The following is a 21,386-nucleotide window of genomic DNA, read 5'->3' as shown; positions in this document are numbered from 1 at the left end:
TGTGACTTCGTTTATTTACAATTCCTTTTTTTTTTAGGACTTCCTTCAGCATAGGGGACGTCAGTTTTTCTCACTAGGCATTTATTTGTTTTGTGTGTATGTGTTTTCTTTATTAATGAGCTTTCTTTTTTGGAGCATTGTTAGGTTCACAGTAAAATCAAGTGGAAAATACAAAAAGTTCCCATATACACACTTCCCTTATAAAATCACCCATACTATCAACATCCTGCACCACAGTGGTAAATTTGTTACAATGATGACCTATATGGACACAACCTATATGGACACATCATTATCACCCAAAGTCCATTGTTTACATTAGGGTTCACTCTTGGAAGAGCATTCATTCTATGGCTTTTGTAAGTGTGTGATGTATAAAGTATTTGTGTATTTTGATAAATGTATAACCACCATTGTAGATCATGTAGAATTCGTTGTCCAAAATACCCTCTGTGGGCTCAATAGGGTGCTGGCCACAAACACTGAGACTGGAGAGTTCAAACCTGGCCTGGGCCTGCTAAACAACAATGACAACTGCAACAAAAAAATATAGCCAGGCTTTGGGGTGGGCGCCTGTAGGCCCAGCTACTTGGGAGACTGAGGCAAGAGAATCACTTAAGCCCAAGAGTTTGAGGTTGCTGTGAGCTGTGACGGCACAGCACTCTCAAGGGCAATATGATGAGACTCTGACTCAAAACAAAACAAAACAACAAAAAAACCAAAACACCCTCTGTGCTCCACCTATTCATTCCTTCCTCACTGCAACCATTGGCTACAACTTATCCTTTTACTGTCTGCATAGTTTTGCCCTTTCCAATATGTCATATTACAGGTAGTCCCCGGATTATGAACAAGATCAGTTCTGCAGGTTTGTTCTTAAGTTGAATTTGTATGTAAGTGGGAACAGGTATTTACCTATGAGTAATAATCTGCATTTGTAAGTGGAAGTTGTGTGTCAGTTGGATGTTTGTAACTCAGGGACTTACAGTAATAGCCTCCACTTGTGTGAGCTGTATGTAAGATATTTGTAACTTGGGAATTGCCTACAGTTGGACTCATACAGTATAGAACCTTTTCAGATTGACTTCTTTCAGTTAGCAGTGTGTATTTAAGGTTCTTCCATGTCTTTTCATAGTCTGATCCCTCATTTCTTCTAAATGCTAAGTAATGATATTCCATTTTATGGATATATCACAGTTTGTTTATTCATCTATTGAAGAATATCTTGGTTGCTTACAAGCTCTGATGATCCCCAAATAAAGATTTTATTAATATCTATGTGCAAGTTTTGTGTGGATATAAGTTTTTAGTTCATTTGGGTAAATACAGAGGATTGCAATTGCTGGATCTTATGGTAAGAGTATGTTTAGTTTTGTAAAAAACTGCCAAGCTGTCTTCCAAAGTGGTTGTATTCTCATTAGTAATGAATGAGAGTTTCTGTTACCTCCACATCCTTGCTAGTGTTTATTATGGTCAGTGTTTTGGATTTGGGCCATTTAAATGCTTATGTAGTGCTATCTTGTTTTAATCTGCAATTCCCTAATGACATATGATGTAGAATACCTTTTCACATGCTTACTTGCCATCTGTATACTTTCTCTGGTGAGTTATCTGTTCAGATCTTTTGCCTATTTTTAAATTTAGTTTTTGTTTTATTATTGTTGAGCATTTTTTTGCCATTTAATGATTATTTATTAAATACCAGACTCTATCTCCAACATTGCACACTATGTTAATTGAATAATCCCTAAAAGTAATCTATGAAGTGAATAACATTTTACAAATGAACTAATAAGCGCCCTAAGAAATTAAGCAATTTACCAAGTAAGGTCAACACTACTCTGGAGTCAGGATTGCAATGAGGGTATTTGATAATTCATAGACTCTCCCTCAATCAATTTGCTATACAGCCTTGTATGTATGGCTCTGGGTAGTCATATAGTCATATGGCTGACTTTTAAGAGTTCTTTGTATATTTCAGATAATAGTCCTTCATCAGATGTGTCTTTTGAAAATATTTTTTAACCAATTCATGGCATACGTTCTTATTCTCTTGACGTTGGCTTTCAGACAGCAGAAATTTTTAGTTTTAGTGAAGTTCAGTTTATTGGTTATTTCTTTCACAGATCATGCCTTTGGTCTTGCATTTAGAAAGTCGTCATAGGCTCGGCGCCTGTGGCTAAAGCAGCTAAGGCACCAGCCACATACACCTGAGCTGGCGGGTTTGAATCCAGCCTGGGCTTGCCAAACAACAATGACGGCTGCAAACAAACAAAAAAAAAATAGCTGGGCATTGTGGTGGGCACCTATAGTCCCAGCTACTTGGGAGGTGGAGGTAGGAAAATCGCTTCAGCCCAGGAGTTGGAAGTTGCTGTGAACTGTGATGCCAGAGCACTCTACCTAGGGCGACAGCTTAAGGCTCTGTCTCCAAAAAAAAAGGCAAGAAAGTCATTACAATACTCAAGATCAATTAGGTTTCTCATGTGTTATCTTTTGGGATTTTATAGTTTTACATTTTACATTTAGGTCTATGATCCAAATGTAATCCTGCAAATTGCAGGGCAACATCTTTTTATCCTTCTTTTTGTAAAGGGAGTAAGGTCTGTGTCTAGATTCACTTTTGAATATTGATGTCCAGTTGTTCCAGCATCATTTGTTGAAAAGAGTATCTTTGCCACATTGTATGGCATTTACGCCTTTGTCAAAGATCTGTCGACTATATTTATGTGGGTCTATATTGAGGCTTGGTATTGTGGTCCATTAATCTATTTGTCTGTTCTTTTTCCAGTACTACACTGTCTTGATTACTATAGTTTCATAGTAAGTCTCAAAGACAGGTAGTGTCACTCCTCCAACTTCAGTTTCCTTCCAGGCTAAGTTGGCTGTTCTGGATCTTTTGCTTCTCTAAACTTTAGAAGCAATTTATCAATATCCACAAAGTAGCCTGCTAGAATTTCAATTGGGATTGCATTGTATCTATAGACCAAGTTGTGCGGAATTGAGATCTTGATAATATTGAGTCTTCCTATTCAGGAACATGGAATATTTCACCATTCATTTAATTCTTCTTTGATACCTTTCATCAGAGTTTTGTATGTATATATGTGTGTAAGTGAGTATATACATACATATCTTGTGTTAGGTTTATACTTATTTCTTTTCTTTTCTTTTTGAGTGCTAATATAAATGATAAGTGTTTTTAACTTCAAATTCCACTTGTTCATTGTTGGTATACAGGAAAGTGATTGGCTTTTGTATAATAACCTTGTATCTGGTAACTTTGCTATAATAGTTTATTACTTCCAGGAGATTTTTCTGTCTGTTCTTTCTAAAGTTCTATAAAAATACTCGTGTTATCTGTAAATAAAGAGAATTTGATTTTTTCCTTCCCAATCTCTATACCTTTTATTTTCTTTTTGTGTCTTATTGCATTAGTTGAGACACCTGGCATTTGTTTTTACACATCAGTACCCATTATCACTTGTTTTTCTAGAAACTAGAGCTAAATTTAATTTTTCAAACACACATTGGACATTTGGATATTTGACCACATTCACTTTTAATCAAGGTGTCTTTTATATTTAAGTTTATTCCTTTTCTCTATGAAGGATTAAATGTTTTAGCTTCATCCATAAAGACTAATTCCTTTGTGTTTACTCTGACAATAAAAAACACATTGATTCGGCAGCGCCCGTGGCTCAGTGAGTAGGGTGCCGGCCCCATATACCGAGGGTGGTGGGTTTGAACCCGGCCCCAGCCAAACTGCAACAAAAAAATAGCCAGGCATTGTGGCGGGCGCCGGTAGTCCCAGCTACTCGGGAGGCTGAGGCAAGGGAATCACGTAGGCCCAGGAGTTGGAGGTTGCTGTGAGTTGTGTGATGCCACGGCACTCTACCGAGGGTGACAAAGTAAGACTCTGTCAGTACAAAAAAAAAAACAAAAACGATGATTCAAAATTACTTGGAGATGAATATAGTACACACCTATAGTCTCAGCTACTCAGAAGGCTAAGACAGGAGGATCGTCTGAGCCCTGGAATTCAAGTCCAGCCTGGGCAATATGGCAAGAACTTGTCTCTCAAAAAATTCTTTATTAAGACAATTTTTTTTTAATTTTAAAAAATGACTTAGGATCTTGTTTGGATTTTGTTTCCTTTTTTAATGATTCTATTATACATTTTTTGCTTTTAAAGGCATACAATGGCCTATAAAATGGAGCCATCTCAAATAGAAAGATAAAAGTGCTCATAGAGCCTGCAGTCAGGGTTGGAAAGTATTAAATTTTTTATGGGGAAGGGGAGTGGGAGCTGTGTTTGTTTTACTGGTGGATGTCTTCATCAGAATTCCCAAACTACTGCAATGACATCATTAACAATTGAGATTGCTTAATAGTGATTCTTGTTATCCTTGTAGAGAGTAATAGTTTATAGTAGGACTGTAGTATGTTAGGGAGTTCCCATGTCAGGGTTTATAGCAGGAGTATAGTATGTTAGGGAGTTCCCATATAAGAGTTTATAGCGGAAGTATACTATGCTAGGGAGTTTCCATGTAGTGGTTTATAGCCTGACTATAGTATGTTGGAGAGTCCTATGTAATGATTTATAGCAGAACTATAGTATGTTAGGGAGTTCATATGTAAGGGTTTATAGGAGGACTATAGTATGTTAGAGGGTTCCCATGTAAGAGTTTATAGCAGGACTATAATATGTTAGGGAGTTCCCATGTAAGAGTTTATAGCAGGACTATAGTATGTTTGGGAGTTCTCATGTAAAGGTTTATAGCAGAATGACAGTATGTTAGGGGGTTTCCATGTAATGGTTTATAGCAGGACTATAATATGTTTGGGAGTTCCTATGTAAGAGTTTATAGCAGGACTATAGTTTGCTGATATAGTGTGTTAGGGGGTTTCCATGTAATGGTTTATAGCAGGACTATAGTATGTTAGGGGGGTCCTATGTAATAGTTTATAGCAGGACTATAGTTTGCTGATATAGTGTTAATGAATCATTTACTTATAGAGTATGCCTCCTAATAAGTTGTCCTTTGTTCAGTGATAACTCTTACCATGTCATCTGAAAAAAGCCAATAAGAACCATTAATTTTTCTCCGAGGAGTAATTCTTTAAAAAGTGAATTTTGTATGTTTATTCCAGGTCTTTAAATGAGTGTTTCCCAAATTTTAAAAACATAAATTCTTATGGCTTCTCTCTAAAACTTCTGATACAAGTTTTTGGGGGGAGACAGTTCTGAACTATTTAGAGCACAATATCTTCTGTAAACTCCCAAGAACCAAGAACATAATAGAAAGTTCCACTGTTTTGTAGTCTATATTACAAAGAGAAAAAAAGTAACAGCTTTTAATGTTTGTTTCTCAAATATGTCTATTACAATTGATATGCTTTCTCAATCCACTCATTTCTCTCCTTTCTTATATGTATCGCCCACTCCCCCAGGATCCAGCCAATTCACCATTTGAGAATCATTGCTCCAGACTTTGTATTCCGGTTGGAATCCTTTGCATTCCTGGGGAAAGGGTTCTCTCTTTTTTTTGTAGCACAAATATATCACAAGTTATTCAATAATTCCCCTATTGGCTTGGCATCCGTAGCTCAGTCGTTAGGGTTCTGGTCACATACACCAGGGCTGGTGACTCAAACCCAACCTGGGCCTGCAAGAGAATCACTTGAGCCCAAGAATTTGAGGTTGCTATGAGGTATAATGCCATGCAGTGTACCCAGGGCAATCTCAATTTTAAAAAGTAATAATAATTCCCCTATTAAAGTTTGTTTCATCTCTTAATTACTATAAACAATGCTCCAATAAATATTCACTTAGATATGCCTGTATGTCAGGGAGCATCAGCCCGTAGAGAGTAGGGTTTTATTTAGTCAAAGGTGTTTAGTAGCCATCCTTCTCTGCTAGATCTTCCAACCAGCTTGAGAATTCTTTTCTTGCGTCACTCTAGTCAAAGGCAAAGCTTACCTTGTATCCCATAATGTTGTCCTTGTCTTCTAAAAGCAGCTATCTTTAAATCAAAAGATAAAAGTGCAGTTCTTTAATCAAAAATGTAAAATGATACTAAGGTGGTGTTTTTCAAATTGCAGGCCATATCACAAACTCCCAAAAACCAGAGATGTTGGCATGGATGTGGAGAAAAGGGAACACTTCTACACTGCTGGTGGGAATGCAAATTAATACATTCCTTTTGGAAAGATATTTGGAGAACATTTAGAGAACTAAAAATAGACCTGCCATTCAAATTGCAGGTCCAGACCCATTAGTATGTCACAAAATCATTTTACAGAGTCACTTTCAGGGTTTTTGTTTGTTTGTTTTGTTTTTTGCAGTTTTTGGCCAGGGCTGGGTTTGAACCCACCACCTCTGGCATATGGGGCCAGCACCCTACTCCATTGAGCCACAGGCACCGCCCTCAGGGTTATTTGAATGAAACCCTAGGGGCATCACATGTAGTAAAAGTAGGATAGTTCCACAAAACTTTGAGTCTAATTATGGATCTATAAATGTGTTTATAAATATGTGTATACAGGGTCACTTTGTAAGCTATATATCTTACTATGGGACACAGTGAAATAAATTTAAAAACATACCATGAAAGATTTCTGAGAAAGAACACTAAGGCCTTGGAGATAATAATTGGTCATGAGGACGCTATACAGTGAAGGGTTGTGTTCAGTTTCGCATTCTCCCTCTTGGTTTATCTATTCCTTTCAGTTGGCAACTTGCTTTCCCACCTAACCATAGAGCACAGCTGCTGCTTATGAAGCACGTGGGCAGTGTGTGGGGCCTATAGGCCCAGCTCGTACTTCAAGAACCTCCTTGATTAATAGCCTAAGCAAAATCTTTCACACACACACACACACACACACACACACACACACACACACACACACACACACACACACACTCCTTCCCCATCCCCAGCTGGAGGTTTCAATTATGTCTATAGACTTTTAAAATTTGCAGTGTAGGAAAATTAGAAAGCACAGATTAATAGAAAGATAAAAATTACCAATTTTCTTTCAAAAAAGATTATGATAAAATCTAGGTGACTTTTGGTTTGGTGATGACTTTTTAGATATGCACCAAAAGCACAATCTATGAAAAAAATTGATAATTTTGAATTCATTAAAATTAAAGCCTTCTGCTCCCCTAAAAGATAAAGCACACTTAGAGAAAACCTTTGCAAAAACCTATCTGATAAAGGACTGGTATCCAAAATATACAAAGAACTCTTAAAACTCAACCATACAAAAATTAAGAACCCAATATAAAAATGGGTCAAAGAACTAGCCTCCTCACCAAAGAAGGCATGCAGATGACAACTAAGCATATGAGAGGTGTTACACATCATATGTCATTAATGAATTGTAAATCGAAACAATAAGATACCATTATACTTCTATTAAAGTGGCCAAATCCAAAACACTGAAAATATCAAATGTTGACGAGGATGTGGATTCAAAAGGAATTCTCATTCAATGCTGGTAGGAATGCAAAATGGCACAGCCACTTTGGTAGACAGTTGGGCAACTTCTTATATAACTAAACATACTTTCACCATATGATCTAGCAATTGTACTCCTTGGTGTTTACCCAAATCAGTTGAAAACTTACATCTGCACAAAAATCTGCACATGGATATTTATAACAGTTTTATTCATGATTTCCCAAACTTGGAAGCAATAAAGATGTCCTTCAGTAGGTGAATAAACAAATGGTGGTATAGCCATACAATGGAATATTAAAATGCTGAGTACGGCATTTTTAAAAAAATGAAGTATCAGGCCGGGTATGGTGGCTCACCCTTGTAATCCCAGCACTCTGGGAGGCTGAAGTGGGTGGATAGCCTGTTTCACGAGTTTGAGACCAGCCTGAACAAGAGCAAGACCCTATCTCTAAAAATAGACAGGCATTATGGCAGGTACCTGTAGTCCCAGCTACTTGGAAGGCTGAGGCAAGAGAATCACTTGAGCCCAAGATTTTGAGGTGACACCATGGCATTCTACTGAGGGCAACAAAGTAAGACTCTGTCACAAAAAAAAAAAAGAAATAAGAAGTGAAGTTACAAGCCATCAAAAGACAGCCATCAGAAAACCAGAAGGATAGCCGTGTACATAGCTCAGTGGGTATAGCACCAGCCATATACACCCAGGCTAGTGGGTTGGAATCCGCCCTGGCCAGCTAAAACAATGCCAACTGCAACAAAAAAACAAACAAACAAACAAAAAATAGCCAGGCGTTGTGGCGGGTGCCTGTAGTTTCAGCTACTTGGGAGGCTGAGCGAGACAAGAGAATTGCTTGAGTCCAAGAGTTTGAGGTTGCTGTGAGCTGTGATGCCACAGCACTCTACTGAGGGCAATGTAGTGAGACTCCGTCTCAAAAAACAAAACAAGCAAACAAACAAACAGAAAAAAGCCCAGAAGGACAAGTGTTCTCTAAGGTAAGGAGAAATTGAAATCCTGCTGTATTGCTAGTGGGAATGGAAAGTGGTGCAGCTTCTGTTTGGCAATTTCTCCAAAAGTTAATCCCCATAATGATCCAGCAATTCCATTCTGGGGTATATACCCAAAAGAAACGAAATCAGGGACTCAAACAGACACTTGCACACCACTGTTCATACTACCCTGTTTCCCCGAAAATAAGACAGTGTCTTATGTTAAGGTGTGCTCCCAAAGATGCGCTAGATCTTATTTTCAGGGGACGTCTTATCGTTCCTGTAAGTAGGTCTTAAATTCGGAGGATGTCTTATTTTCGGGGAAACAGGGTAGCATTATTCACATTAGCCAAAAGTTAGAAATAACCCAATTATACATCAACAGATGAGTGGACTAACAAACTGTATGTGTGTATAAAGATATGCACAGTGGAATATTATTTAATCATAGAAAGAAATGAAATCTCATACATGCCACAACATAGATGAACCTTGAAAGCATGCTAACCAAAATAAGCCAGATACAAAAGGACAAATTATGTATGATTTTATTCATATGAGGTACCTAGGATAGGCAAATTCACAGAGATAGAAAGTAGAATAAAAGTTACCAGGGTCTGGGAGGTGGGAATGGGGATATGGTTTAATAGGTAGAATTTCAGTTTGGGATGATGCAAAAGTATTGGAAATAAACAGTGGCTATATCAGGTCACACAATCTTGTGAACGTACTTAATGCCACTGAATTCTTCACTTTAAAATGGCTAACATGGTACATTTCATGTTATATGTTTTTTAACCACAATTTAAACAAAGAATCAGTGATTGGCAGAGATTGAGGAGAAGGGAGAGAGGGGTGAATTTGTGGAACATGGAACTTTTAGGGCAGTGAAACTATTCTGTATGGTACTATAATGGTGGATACATGCCATTATACATCGGTCAGAACCCAAGGAACATATATACAACACAAAAAGTGAACCCTAATGTGCATTATGAACTTTAGTTAATAATAATGTATCAGTACTGACTCCTCAGTTGTAACAAACGTACTAGCTTAATGCAAGATGTTAATAATAGGAGAAACTGTATGTGGGCCAGGGACAGGAAGAGGATGTATGGAAACTCTCTGTACATTCCAATCTGTTTTTCTGCAAGCCTCAAAAATACATTTTAGAAAGGAAAACCATAATATGAAGATGTTTATAATTTTATTTTTTCACTACTGTATTCACACATTATTAACATCTTTCCAGGGATTTAGCCTTGGACAGGCACAGGGCAGTTCTGGAGTGGCAATGGGAAGGTTAGCTAAAGGACAGAGATGAGGCTTTTGAAAGAGGATTAAGATTCAGAGGATGTAGAAATTTAGGGGCAGGGTATGCTTTATCCCAAGCCCCACAAGGGAGAGGGACTAGGATTTGGGTGGATATGTGAGATAACTGAGTCCTTGATTCTGAGGATCTCAGAATCTCAAAATTCCAGCTGGCTGGAATTTTGAAGAGGGCAAGGAGTTTCACACTCCTGCTCAGAGAGTCCCCCTGATGGCAAGAGGATGGCATGACAGAACTGAACAAAGCAAGGAGATTCTCACACATTCACTCCTGTGCTCAGCATATTTCATGACCTTTCTGCTAGGGTGGATGAGCAGGTACAAGAGTTGTGGTTAGTTGCCTGAAATCACAATGATAGAAATCTGCTGGGGCAAGCAGGAGCCTGTGGGGGACCATGGGAAGGGCCTGCTCAACCCTAAACCAGGATGTGTGCAGGCTAACCCTAGCTTCCCACCTGATGCTGCTGTGACCCTTTTGAGTCAATTCCCTTCACTGTTTCTTCTTCCTCCATGACTATGCCCCAGCTCCCATCCAGAAGTGAGGATATGTCTAACACAAAACCTCCTTTGATCTTTGGGGATGCTTTAGGAAAACAGCTGTTGAGTGTTGGCTCAGCAGGCCCACACCTTGTGTCTCCCTGCCCTGGGAACTATTTAGGGACTGTCCTCATCTTTTAGACGCAGAATCACCATTCAGATGAAAGACACAACTATTCTTCTTCCCATCCAACCTTTATGCATCTTCTTAACCATGGAAATACTGTGCTAAGTGCTGGGGTCCAATCATAGGAAGTGAGCCCTGCCACCACTTCCTCCTGGCTTGGTGGGATGGTGAGTGATCCTGGATTTCCTTAGGAACCAGGGTCATCCCACTGTCCCTCATACACATAAAGAAGCCCAGCACTTCCTGCCCTTCCTCGTGCTCTTGGCTCCTCTGTGGTAGGTCAGGAGGGGAATGCAGAGGGATATCAGGTGGCCAAAACAGAGGTCTGCCCCAACCACTCTGGGCAACCTCTTTGTCATCCTGCTTCCCAGTCTTCTCCTCCCACCTCCAGACCCTCCCTGGTCCCTCACTATGCCCTAGGATGTCACCTTTGCCAACCCCATGCTCTTGCTCAGGCTCTGAGCATTTAGAACTTTCTCTGTGATCTCTCCTGCTGCTCCAGTGTTCCAGGAGCTTCACACACATCACCAGCAACTTTAGTCATCTTTTCCTGCCAGCGTTTTCCTTAGGCCCTAATAGAAACTTTCCATAGTAACTTCCAGAGTCCCTCTTTACCTCTGGTTTCCAGCTTTGACTCTCTAGTCTCCCGTCCCCTGCAGCCTTGGTCCCTTTCCATCTCCTCACTCATTCCTTTGAGTCAGTGGTTCTCCACCTTCCTGATGCTGTGACCCTTTAATACAGTTCTTCATGTTGTGGTGATCCCCAACCATAAAATCATTTTCGTTGCTACCTCATAACTGTAATCTTGCTACTGTTATGAATTGTAATGTAAATATCTGATATTAGGCAACTCCTATGAAAGGGTCATTCAATCCCAAGGGATCGCTACCCACAGGTTGAGAACTGCTGCTTTGGGTCTTTGCCTTCAGTCTCTCATAGGCGGGGAAAACCTTTCTTTCCCTATCCCAAAATAGGAGATATCTTTATCTAGGTGTCTGTCTCCCTGTAAGCTGGGCCCTTCCCTCAACTCCAGGCTTAAATGCCCAAATCATCTAATCAATATATATACTTGGATGTCCAATATTCATCTCAAACTGTACAAACATGAATTCCTGATTCACCACCACCACCACCACCTGGTAACATATACTAAACTTACTCCAATCTCAGGATTTCCCACATCAATTACAGTAGAACCTCTGTAAGTTGACCACCCATGGGACTGTAACAAACTGGTCAACATACGGAGGTGGTCAACATAAGGAACTAGGCCTACTGTGCTGATATATGTGGTGCATGTCTATCTATGAAAATTAGGTCAATTTAGGGAAGTGGTCAAGGTAAGGAGGGGGTCAACTATGGAGATTCCACTGTATTGGCAACTCCATCTTGCCAGTTATTTAGGGCAAAAACATTGGCATCATCCTTGATTTTTTTTCTCTAACCATCCACATTCAATTTACTGGTGAATCCCATGTCTTTACCTTCAAAATGAACCCAGCATCTAAATTATTCTCTGCTGCTTTCATTACTGGAATAACCTCATAACTAATCTTCCCATTTCTCCCTAAGTCTATACCTTCAACACTATTATCAGCACCACAACAGAAGTGATTGTTTTAAAACATAAGTCGGATCTAATTTGACCCTCTAATTTCTTCTACATTTACTCAGAGTAACAGCCAATGTCCTTGCAGTGACCTGCCAGGCCTTTTACCTTACTGCCCAGACATTGTCTGCTACCGCTTTCTCCCTTGATTACTCTGCTTTATGTTCACTGGCCTCCTTGTTCCTTCTAATAGGCTAGGCATGCTCCAGCCTCCACATGGCCCGTTAGCTACCATTTCTGACTAGATCACTCTTCCTCAGTTATCCGTGTGGTTTACTCTCTCATCACCCTCTAGTTCTCATTGCATGTTAATTTCTTAGTGAGACCAGCCCTTAACTCTCTATTTAAAACTGTTGCCCCATTCAAGTCTTCTCTAACCCTTTTACCCTGATTTTTTGCATGTATGTGGTCACCTTCTATATACTATATTTTTTCACTTATGCTTCTTTTATCTACCTCCCAAATACACTCCCAATGTAAGATCCATGGGAGCAGATTTTTTCCCGTGTTCACTGCTGTATTCCCAATGTCTTTAAAAGCGCCTGGCATATAGTAGGTGCTCTATTTGTTGAAGGAACAAAAGAATGGAAGAATGAATGCCATCTATTCTCCAGCTTGGTAACCTTATTCTGATCTCTCAAACATTTTAATGTCCTTTTAATACTATTATACAGGGGCTTTTCAAGTGAGTCACCATTCTCTGACATGGCATCTAATTTGTGTGACACTATGTTTTGCTCCTATTATCCTCAATGGGGGGAAGCCTCTCTATTCCTTACCTCCTGTGGCTAACTCGTGTTCATCCATTAAAACAGGCCTACATCTTACCTCTTTTCCTCTTCCAGGAAACTTTCCAGAAATACCTCCTAAAACTACTTTTAGTTCCCTCCTTTGTACCTTCACCTATTTCTTCTAAGAAGCTCTTACCATATTGCTTCTAATGACTTTTTATAAGATTGTCTATCCCAGAGTCCATTGGCTTCATGAAGGAAGGCTCATGAATCGTTCACTGTGGTTTCCCTAACATCTGGCATAATGCCTGGCAAAGTGCCCAGCACATAATAAGTACTTAAAATATTTGAATTATTGAATAACAAAGCTATTTTATTGTGACTATTTTGGGGACCTCATAATCAACTGATCTTCATTCTAGGTGGCATCCTTTTTCATTTTTATTTTTATTTTTTTTTTTGAGACAGAGTCTCACTATGTTGGCCTCAGTAGAGTGCCGTGGCATCACAACTCACAGCAACCTCCAACTCTTGGGCTTACGTGATTCTCTTGCATCAGCCTCCCAAGTAGCTGGAACTATAGGCGCGTGCCACAATGCCTGGCTATTTCTTTGTTGTAGTAGTCATTGTTGTTTGGCAGGCCCAGGCTGGGTTCAAACCCAGCAGCCTCTGTGTATGTGGCCAGCACACTAACCACTGAGCTATGGGCACCAAGCCTAGGTGGTATTCTTTATGCAGCTGAAAGGTAGTTGCACTCAGAGCAAGCAACAGAGGTACAGTAGACTTACCCTTAAAGATCTCAGTAATATCAGGGAAAAGACAGGGAAGAATCTATCATTTGGATTTTTTTTTTCTTCTTTTAGAAACAGGGTATCACTGTGTTGCCCAGGCTGGAATGCAGTGGCTACTCACAGGCATGATCTCATTACTGATCAGCACGGGAGTTTTGGCCTGCTTCATTTCTGACCTGGGATAGTTCATTTCTCCTTAGACAACCTGGTAGTCCCCTACCTTGGGAAGTCACCAAACTGATGCCAAATTTAGTGTAGACACCTGACCATCATAGCATCATGCAGCCCCCAAAAGTCCTGGGCTCAAGCATCTCCTGGGCTCAAGCAATCTCTTAGCCTCCACCTCCCAAGTATATGGGACCCCCATGCCTGGCTATTACCTGGCTTTGATATCTATCACATTAGCTGTGTGCTTTTGACACAAATAAAAGCATATCCTTAAGCAGGGAGCATTATGCTACTCTAAAAATCTTCCTTCCAGATTTTTGAGCATACACTGTGTAGAAGTTATAAACAAATTTTGGCTGTGGACAAAAAAAGCAGTGGATTCCTGTCCACTCTTCTTATATAACCATTATGCACACATTGTTCTTCTGTGCTCATGCACACTGTGGGATCCATGATAGAATTTAAGCCTGACCTTTACCTTTAATATACCTTAAATAAGGGCCTTCCTCCTCTGCTCAAGTCCCTTTATCCACAGTCCAGGGTGGGCATGGGAGGAGCTGTATGGAATACTGACCCATAAGAAATGAAATATGAATTTAAGCTCTTATACTTTTTAGTCCCTCTATTCTCTCCATAATACACAACATTGAAAATAAGGAGGCACAAACAAGTGGCTCTTGGTTTAGAGGTGTGGAGTATATTTGAAGAATACTCTGCCTCACCTGAATGTTAATGGGAAATGGTGATGACAGCCTTTTTCAGGGAGATACAGAGGTTCGGGAACTTGCAAGCCCCTTTTGCTTGGACTGAGTATTCTCCTTGTATAAACCAGTTTCTTTTGCTGAAGTGAGAGCTGAGACTTGGCATAGATTTCCTGGGTAGATGGTATAAGTCAGTTGAAAACAGAGCTTAGAGCAGTGGTGCAAGTGGCACAGGACCCAGGATTGGCTGGACTAAAGGAGATGTTGCTGAAACTATTGGTCTAGATTCTGAGGGTATTACAGAAGTTGTGGCTGGGCTTTAGCTTCTTTGTTGTCTTCTCCAAGTTAGCTCCCCCAACAGGGTCTTTGGTGGGGATTGGACACTTCTCAACTTCTCTTGTACTGGCTTTGACCAATGGCGCAGACTTAGAGATGAGAATGGATTCCTCATGACTTTGATCTTTCACTTCAGGGTTAATCCAGTGTAGAAAGAACTTCATCTTATCTCCCAAGCCAACTTCTGGATCTTCTAGAAGAATGGAGCTCTTGTGAGTACGGGCTGCCCTTACCAGACCCTACAACACTTAGCCCTGAAAAGAATGGCCCTGCCATTTCTTTCCCTGTAAAACATGGCCCTGAAATATTTGAACCTCAAAATTTTGAGTCTGAAAAATGTGGCCTCTTCAAATGCAGGACGTGCAAACTTTTTTTTTTTTTTTGAGACAGAGTCTCACTTTGTCACCCTCGGTAGAGTGCCGTGGCATCTCAGCTCACAGCAACCTCCAACTCCTGGGCTTAGGCGATTCTCTTGCCTCAGCCTTCCAAGTAGCTGGGACTACAGGCACCTGCCACAACACCCAGTTTTTTTGTTGCAGTTTGGCTGGGGCCGGGTTTGAACCCGCCACCCTTGGTATATGGGGCCGGCGCCCTACCCACTGAGCCACAGGTACCACCTAGGACTTGCAAACTTTTGCCCAGCAAACACTAGCTGAGTAATTTGGCCCTATAAGGCCTAGGCACCCCAGATTTTGGCATTCTCAGGACTCCTTATTTAGGAAGGTCATTCAGTTTACTTTAACAATCTTGCAGACGTTTCTTATCTGGTGTTTTTGCCCCAAGCAATCCTGGAGAATTCCCTGGGAATGCAAGGTGATGGAGAAGCTGATGGAGTTGACCTTCAACAGTAAGCTGAAAGGATGGAGTGGTGGCTTTACAAATTCAGACAGATCCTTGCTTGTTCCTACTCAAGGCAACAATCTTGGCTAAAGTTTTACCTGAGAAAGATACTGGAGTAATGTTTGGGAATTCATGGCTCTGGACTTCTGTTTAGAAGTAACCGGACTGGCCCCTGAACCTCAGCGAAGTAGGTATTCTCTCTGGTTGGGGAGAGCCCTAATTCTGCACCCCCTCCTCTTCTACTCCTTACTAAATTTTACCAAATCCTCTATGTTTTCTCTGCTAGGGTAGGGACTTGTTCTCACTCTTGCAAAGGGCCAGGGGTCCAGGCTAAGTTGTTCACTCTAGCATCCAGCTGAACACAAAGCCTCTGTCATGTCCCCATTGGATTGTGAAATCTCAGAGGCACAGTGGGCAGAACCCTGGGCACTGCTCTGGAACTAGGTTGCTTTTAGCTCTGCCTCTCTGCCTTTTGTTGAGTTTAAGCTGTTCTTGTAGGCAGACTCATCCTGGATCTGGGGCACATTGAATACCTGGTGGGATAGAGAGTTTCTGGAGCAGTGTTTTTCCCTTGGACTTCTTTTTTTTTTTTTTTTTTTTGTGGTATTTGGCCGGGTCTAGGATTGAACCCGCCACTTCCGGCAAATGGGACCGGCGCACTACTCCTTGAGCCACAGGCACCGCCCCTTCCCTTGGACTTCTAAAGGATCCCTAGGTGGAGACATTCTTTAGGATGGCCACATGTCATTCTCTGGCCTCCTTTGTTTTTTCTTCTTTTTTTTTTTTTTTTTGTGGTTTTTGGCCGGGGCTGGGTTTGAACCCGCCACCTGCGGCATATGGGACCGGCGCCCTACTCCTTGAGCCACAGGTGCTGCCCTGTCTTTTTTTTTTGCCTCCTTTGTTTTTTCAAATGTATCTTTGGGAATTTCTTTTTCAAGGGGAAATTTAGTTTTGCCAAGAAATTGAGTTTCAGTATCTTGAGTGATTCAGGGCTGTCGGGATCTGTCTGGTTCTCTAGAAGCACCATCTCCATTCACTTATATTTCCATCTAGAACACTTGGACACTGTCTTCACAACTTTCACTGGCATCTTGAAAGCACAGCCTAGACTTATACATTATTGTTCAGATGAAATTGAGTCAGAGGCTCTGATGGGCCCAATCCATGATTGCAGATTAACTATTGATTGCCATGGTCAAAGCCCTGGAAAGAGCCATATAATTGAGAGCAGGTAGCCCAGACAGGAAAGCCCAAACTTGTCTCAAGTTTCTGAATGGCTCTCTGGTACAGGATCATTAGTAACAGTATCTGATAAGCCCTATTGCTGCTGGTCAAGACCCATCAGTAGAGTGTCACTTCCTGATCTGTATAGGGACTTACTGCTGCCTTTCGGTTTAGAAGTTTGCTTTCTAGAGGACAGAGGAGCCAAGTTGCCACTCAGGCCCCTAAAGCTGCAGACCCAGTGATTTATAGTTCCAAAAACTGCAGATGTAGGCAGGGACATGCCCTAGCAGTCCCACAGTTGGAGTCTGAGTGACTCTGCAACATTACCTTGGCCTGAGCAAGCAACTGTGGACTGGCCTGCTGCCACAGTGGATCAGACCAGGTCATATCCCCACTGGCCTCTGGGGCTGCAGGCTCACAGGATACTCACACAGGTCAGGACTGCACTGCTCCAGGGAAGAGATTGCTGATCAGCAGGGCACAGGGACAACTGGATAGAATACTGGATCTTTTGGAACAAGCCCCAGCAATGGCAAATCAACCTGGTATTTCAACTGCTTCTGGAGGCAGAACTCAAGCAGCCTCTGGGCGTGCTCTAGGGGAACAATGCCTTCCTCCTGAGGACTAAACTGGATTCTCCCAATCAGAGAAGGTGCTGGGGTGTAGTGGAACACACTGTCGCCCATCTCAGGGCTCTGCATCTACAAAGATTTCTGGATAACATCAGGCAAATTGCACTGAAACCGAGACTGCCTCTGGAGCAGGTGCAGCTCCAGCGCTTTACACTTGGCCAGAGGCAGAAATGGGACATTGTTCTGGGTTTGGGTGTTTTGTTTTGTTTTGTTTTGTTTTGTTTTTGAGACAGAGTCTCATTTTGTGCCCTTGGTAGAGTGCTGTTGTGTCATAGCTCACAGCAACCTCAAAGTGATTCTCAGCCTCCCAAGTAGCTGGGACTACAGGTGCCTGCTACAACGCCCAACTGTTTTTTAGAGATGAGGCCTCACACTTGCTCAGGCTGGTCTCAAACCAGTGAGTTCAGGAAATCCACTTGCCTCGGCCTCCCAGAGTGCTAGGATTACAGGTGTAAGCTACCGCCCCCGGCCTGATCTGGATTCGTTGATGGACAGGTTGAGAAGCCCAAATAAGAAGGAAGAAAGTGAGACTAACTGAAATGGGGAAAATTTTAGGCATTACAGAGATGGAGAAATCATTGATGAGAAAGGGCCTAGGGCTCCCTGTTGTGGAGAGGTCCATAGAGTCAGCCCAGGGACTCACTCTTACCTCCTGAAGAACCCAGCCCTGGCTGGGAAAGAAAGCATGGCAACCATTAATGATGGAGTGACTTGTACAGAAAAGAGAACCACCATAAGGTAGCTGCAGATGGCACATTGCAGCCTCAGTGTTGTCCCTCCATGTACAGCAGCCACGTAGAGGACGAAAGGGGGAAGAGGTCAAAGCCAAAGCCATTGGGTTTAGAATTTGCTCACAGTATTATTTTTGCTCTGGGTTTATAGTGGACACTTCAAAAACCCAGAAAGCTTGAGTGAACTAGTTAGCCTCCCATGGACCCCAGAGTCAAGGGAATGAAAACTCATCTTTTCAACAGAAGCCTCAGAGGATGAAAACTTATTTTCCAGGCTTTGAAAACATTGAGAACAGTGTGTTATAAGCTGTCACAGGAATGCCTCCACAGATCTTGGGAGCCCTCAAGTGTGGAAATTGTGCATTTATATCTTTATACTTAAAGGTATCCCAGGGCCTTTTAGACATAGGAATGGTGGGTAAAGGGAATACAGTGTTACAGGGTGTTGTTTTAGGTTTGGGAGGTCTGGGTTTAGGAAAAGAGAGAATGTATTATTCAAGGGCTTCTCACCTTGATTCTCCTTGCTGACAGGTTTGGAGTTGTTCTTCTTTCTCTTCTTCTGGTTCGAAGGAACTCTAGGCTCCTCAAGGCTTGAAGAAGACAGCGCTCCCACATCCTGGGACCCATCTGCAACTTGAAATCCTTGCCCTCGTGGGGGATGGTCAGCCCAGTAATCTCTGACACTGACTGAGTTGGTTGACTGGGCAGCTGATTTGGTTAAAGATTTCTGATCCGTTAATTGTGGCCTTGGCTGGGGTTATAGTTGACATTGAAAGCTCCCTGGGGGTTTTGGAACCCAGCTCCTCACTTTGCTCAAGAGACACATTAGACATAGTCCTTTCTGAGCCAGAGGAGCCCTGCAATGGCTCCAGTAAAGTTGGGGAGAGCTTGTTCCCACCGACCAGCAATTGCTGAATCTCCAGAGCCACAGTATTGCAGATTTGGCAGCAGGGATCTGCACACAGGACTCGCCGCACACTTCCCTCCTGAGGGAGCCAGCCCTTGCTGGGAAGGGAAATATGAAAACCATTAATGATAGAGTGACATCTTTCTTAGAAGAAAATGGCTTAGGGTTGGTGCTGCCTTTTCCTAGTCCCACAAGTACTGGGGCCTGCACTCCCTGAATGTCTACCCCTCTGCTTTGATTTCCTAAGAAAATGCCATTTGGCAAGATATGGTAGGCTGGGCTGAGAGTCTGGAGCATATTGGGAAAGATTTCAGACAACCCATGGGAGGGCATAGTCCTTAGAGAGGACAGGACCTGAGGTTATTTCTCTGTTAAACTGGAGAAGCTGAACTAGGAGAAAGAAACTAGACAGATAGGGAGCCAAGTGATTAGCTGATGAGTTATCACCAGCAGCACCATCAGGTAGAACCTAGATCAGTCACATTTGAGGCTAGTAAACCCCAAGGCTGGTATTCAGTACATCCCAACTATGGACAATGTGGCCCTTGTGAGATCTCTGCATTCTGAGGACTATAGGATGTCCCTGCTATTGTACTCAACATCTCTTGTGAATCAATCCTATTCTCCAGAAATGTCAAGAGGATAAGATGATAGGTTTCTGCCTCAAGGATGTCCTAGGAACTGGCCTCCATGAAGATAAAACCAAAGTGTCAGTATGGTCCAGCGAGGTCAGTAGAATCTGCCAATGAAAGGGTGTAGCTATATTGGGCGGTGCCTGTGGCTCAGTTGGTAAGGCACCGGCCCCATATACCAAGGGTGGCGGGTTCAAACCCGGCCCTGACCAAACTGCAACTAAAAAATAGCTGGGCTTTGTGGCGGACGCCTGTAGTCCCAGCTACTTGGGAGGCTGAGGCAACAGAATCGCTTAAGCCCAGGAGTTGGAGGTTGCTGTGAGCTGTGTGAGGCCACGGCACTCTACTGAGGGCCATAAAGTGAGACTCTGTCTCTACGAAAAAAAAAAAAAAAAAAAGAAAGGGTGTAGCTATAAAGATAATATGATAAAGATGACTTCTTCATGCAAAATTCATCCTATTGATTCAATAACTTGTCTCAGGGCTGAGTGCAATCCCATCTAATGTCTTTTATGAATTATGCATTAGTGGAATCCTGAATTCTAGAGCTAATGTGACCCTACTCCAAAGCAAAATTGGGTGATTCTTCTTTCCTGAGAGGTCTGAACCTCCTTTGCCCCATCAATCTTCTCAACAAGTGAACCAACCGTCACTGTGTATGTTTTCCTCCAGTAATTATTCCCCTCTCCAACTCTGTCCCAGGCCAAGCTGAGGAATCATCAAAGGCCAAGCTGGGAGTTGGGAGACTATAGAGAGCAAAAGATCACCTTTTCATGACAGAGATCAGATTCTGCAGCTTCTTGGCTTCTTCCTGGTAAGTTCTCCCAGCTGAAGAACCAGGATATGGTGTTACATGTAATAGGAGAGGATTCAGGGATATCCTATAAGAAGCTGAAGGCCTTTGAAACAGAGGTGACTGAAAACCCCAACAGTCAGTGCTCTAAACCATCTCTGTGTACAGCTTAACCATTTATAATGTGTTATTTCATATCTTGTTTCATTTATCTTCACAGCCATACTGTGAGTGAGAAAGGATTATTAGTGTTATGTCCATTTTATGGAGAAAAGACTGAGAGATAAAATGACTTCCACAGGGTTATAAAACTAATAAATGATACAATTAAGGACTTCTGCCCTAATTCCTCATTCTCCATTCTCAGGAGGGTAAGATAGAGAATTATGGAATGTTCCTAGGTTCTGATTTCCCACCCAAAGAAGTCTTCTGTGACAAATTATTGTTGCGGGTATTGGACACCTTCTGTGGTTAGCACGTCTAGCTCCTGGAAACAGGGGTTGTAGAGCAGCAGTTCTCAACCTGTGGATCACGACCCCTTTGTTCAATTTGTAACAACATGGGCATTAGGAAGGTTGAGAACCACTGTTGTAGAGGGTCAGGATCCCTGGGAACCTCACCCACAGCAGAATCGAGTAAGCAGAGATCTGGACTTTACCTCTTGATGTTCTGTCTCTAGAATTTTGTTTGAGTCTTCGATGACACTTAAAGACAAAAACATAAGAGTGTAAATCTAGTACACCATTTTCTTTCCATGTCTAAAATGGAAACAAACTCATAAACATTTCCCAATCTTTTTCTGTATTCCAATTTTATATTCTACCCTTCCTTTCCTTATCTTT

General features: G+C 41.8%; 2 protein-coding genes across 2 annotated transcripts in view; one reads left to right on the top strand and one right to left on the bottom strand.

Annotated features, from left to right (window-relative positions):
• The window catches only part of SPATA31F3 (SPATA31 subfamily F member 3), a 58,752-nt gene that overhangs the window by 36,874 nt on the left and 492 nt on the right, over positions 1-21,386 (bottom strand). Inside the window, 5 exon segments of the mRNA XM_053606066.1 lie at positions 14,751-14,978; positions 18,723-18,954; positions 18,956-19,217; positions 20,519-20,579; positions 21,203-21,248. Of these exon segments, the coding sequence (XP_053462041.1) occupies positions 14,751-14,978; positions 18,723-18,954; positions 18,956-19,217; positions 20,519-20,579; positions 21,203-21,248 (829 nt within the window).
• PHF24 (PHD finger protein 24) overlaps positions 20,478-21,386 on the top strand; it is a 114,070-nt gene continuing 113,161 nt past the window's right edge. The window contains exon 1 of the mRNA XM_053569843.1: positions 20,478-20,565. The gene's annotated coding sequence lies outside the window, so the exon portion shown is untranslated. The remainder of the gene's footprint in view (positions 20,566-21,386) is intronic.

The sequence above is a fragment of the Nycticebus coucang genome, chromosome 2 (genome assembly GCF_027406575.1).
Source record: "Nycticebus coucang isolate mNycCou1 chromosome 2, mNycCou1.pri, whole genome shotgun sequence".
Lineage (NCBI taxonomy): Eukaryota > Metazoa > Chordata > Mammalia > Primates > Lorisidae > Nycticebus > Nycticebus coucang.
Note: the sequence above shows the minus strand (reverse complement) of the source record. Positions and strands in the feature narration are given on the sequence as shown.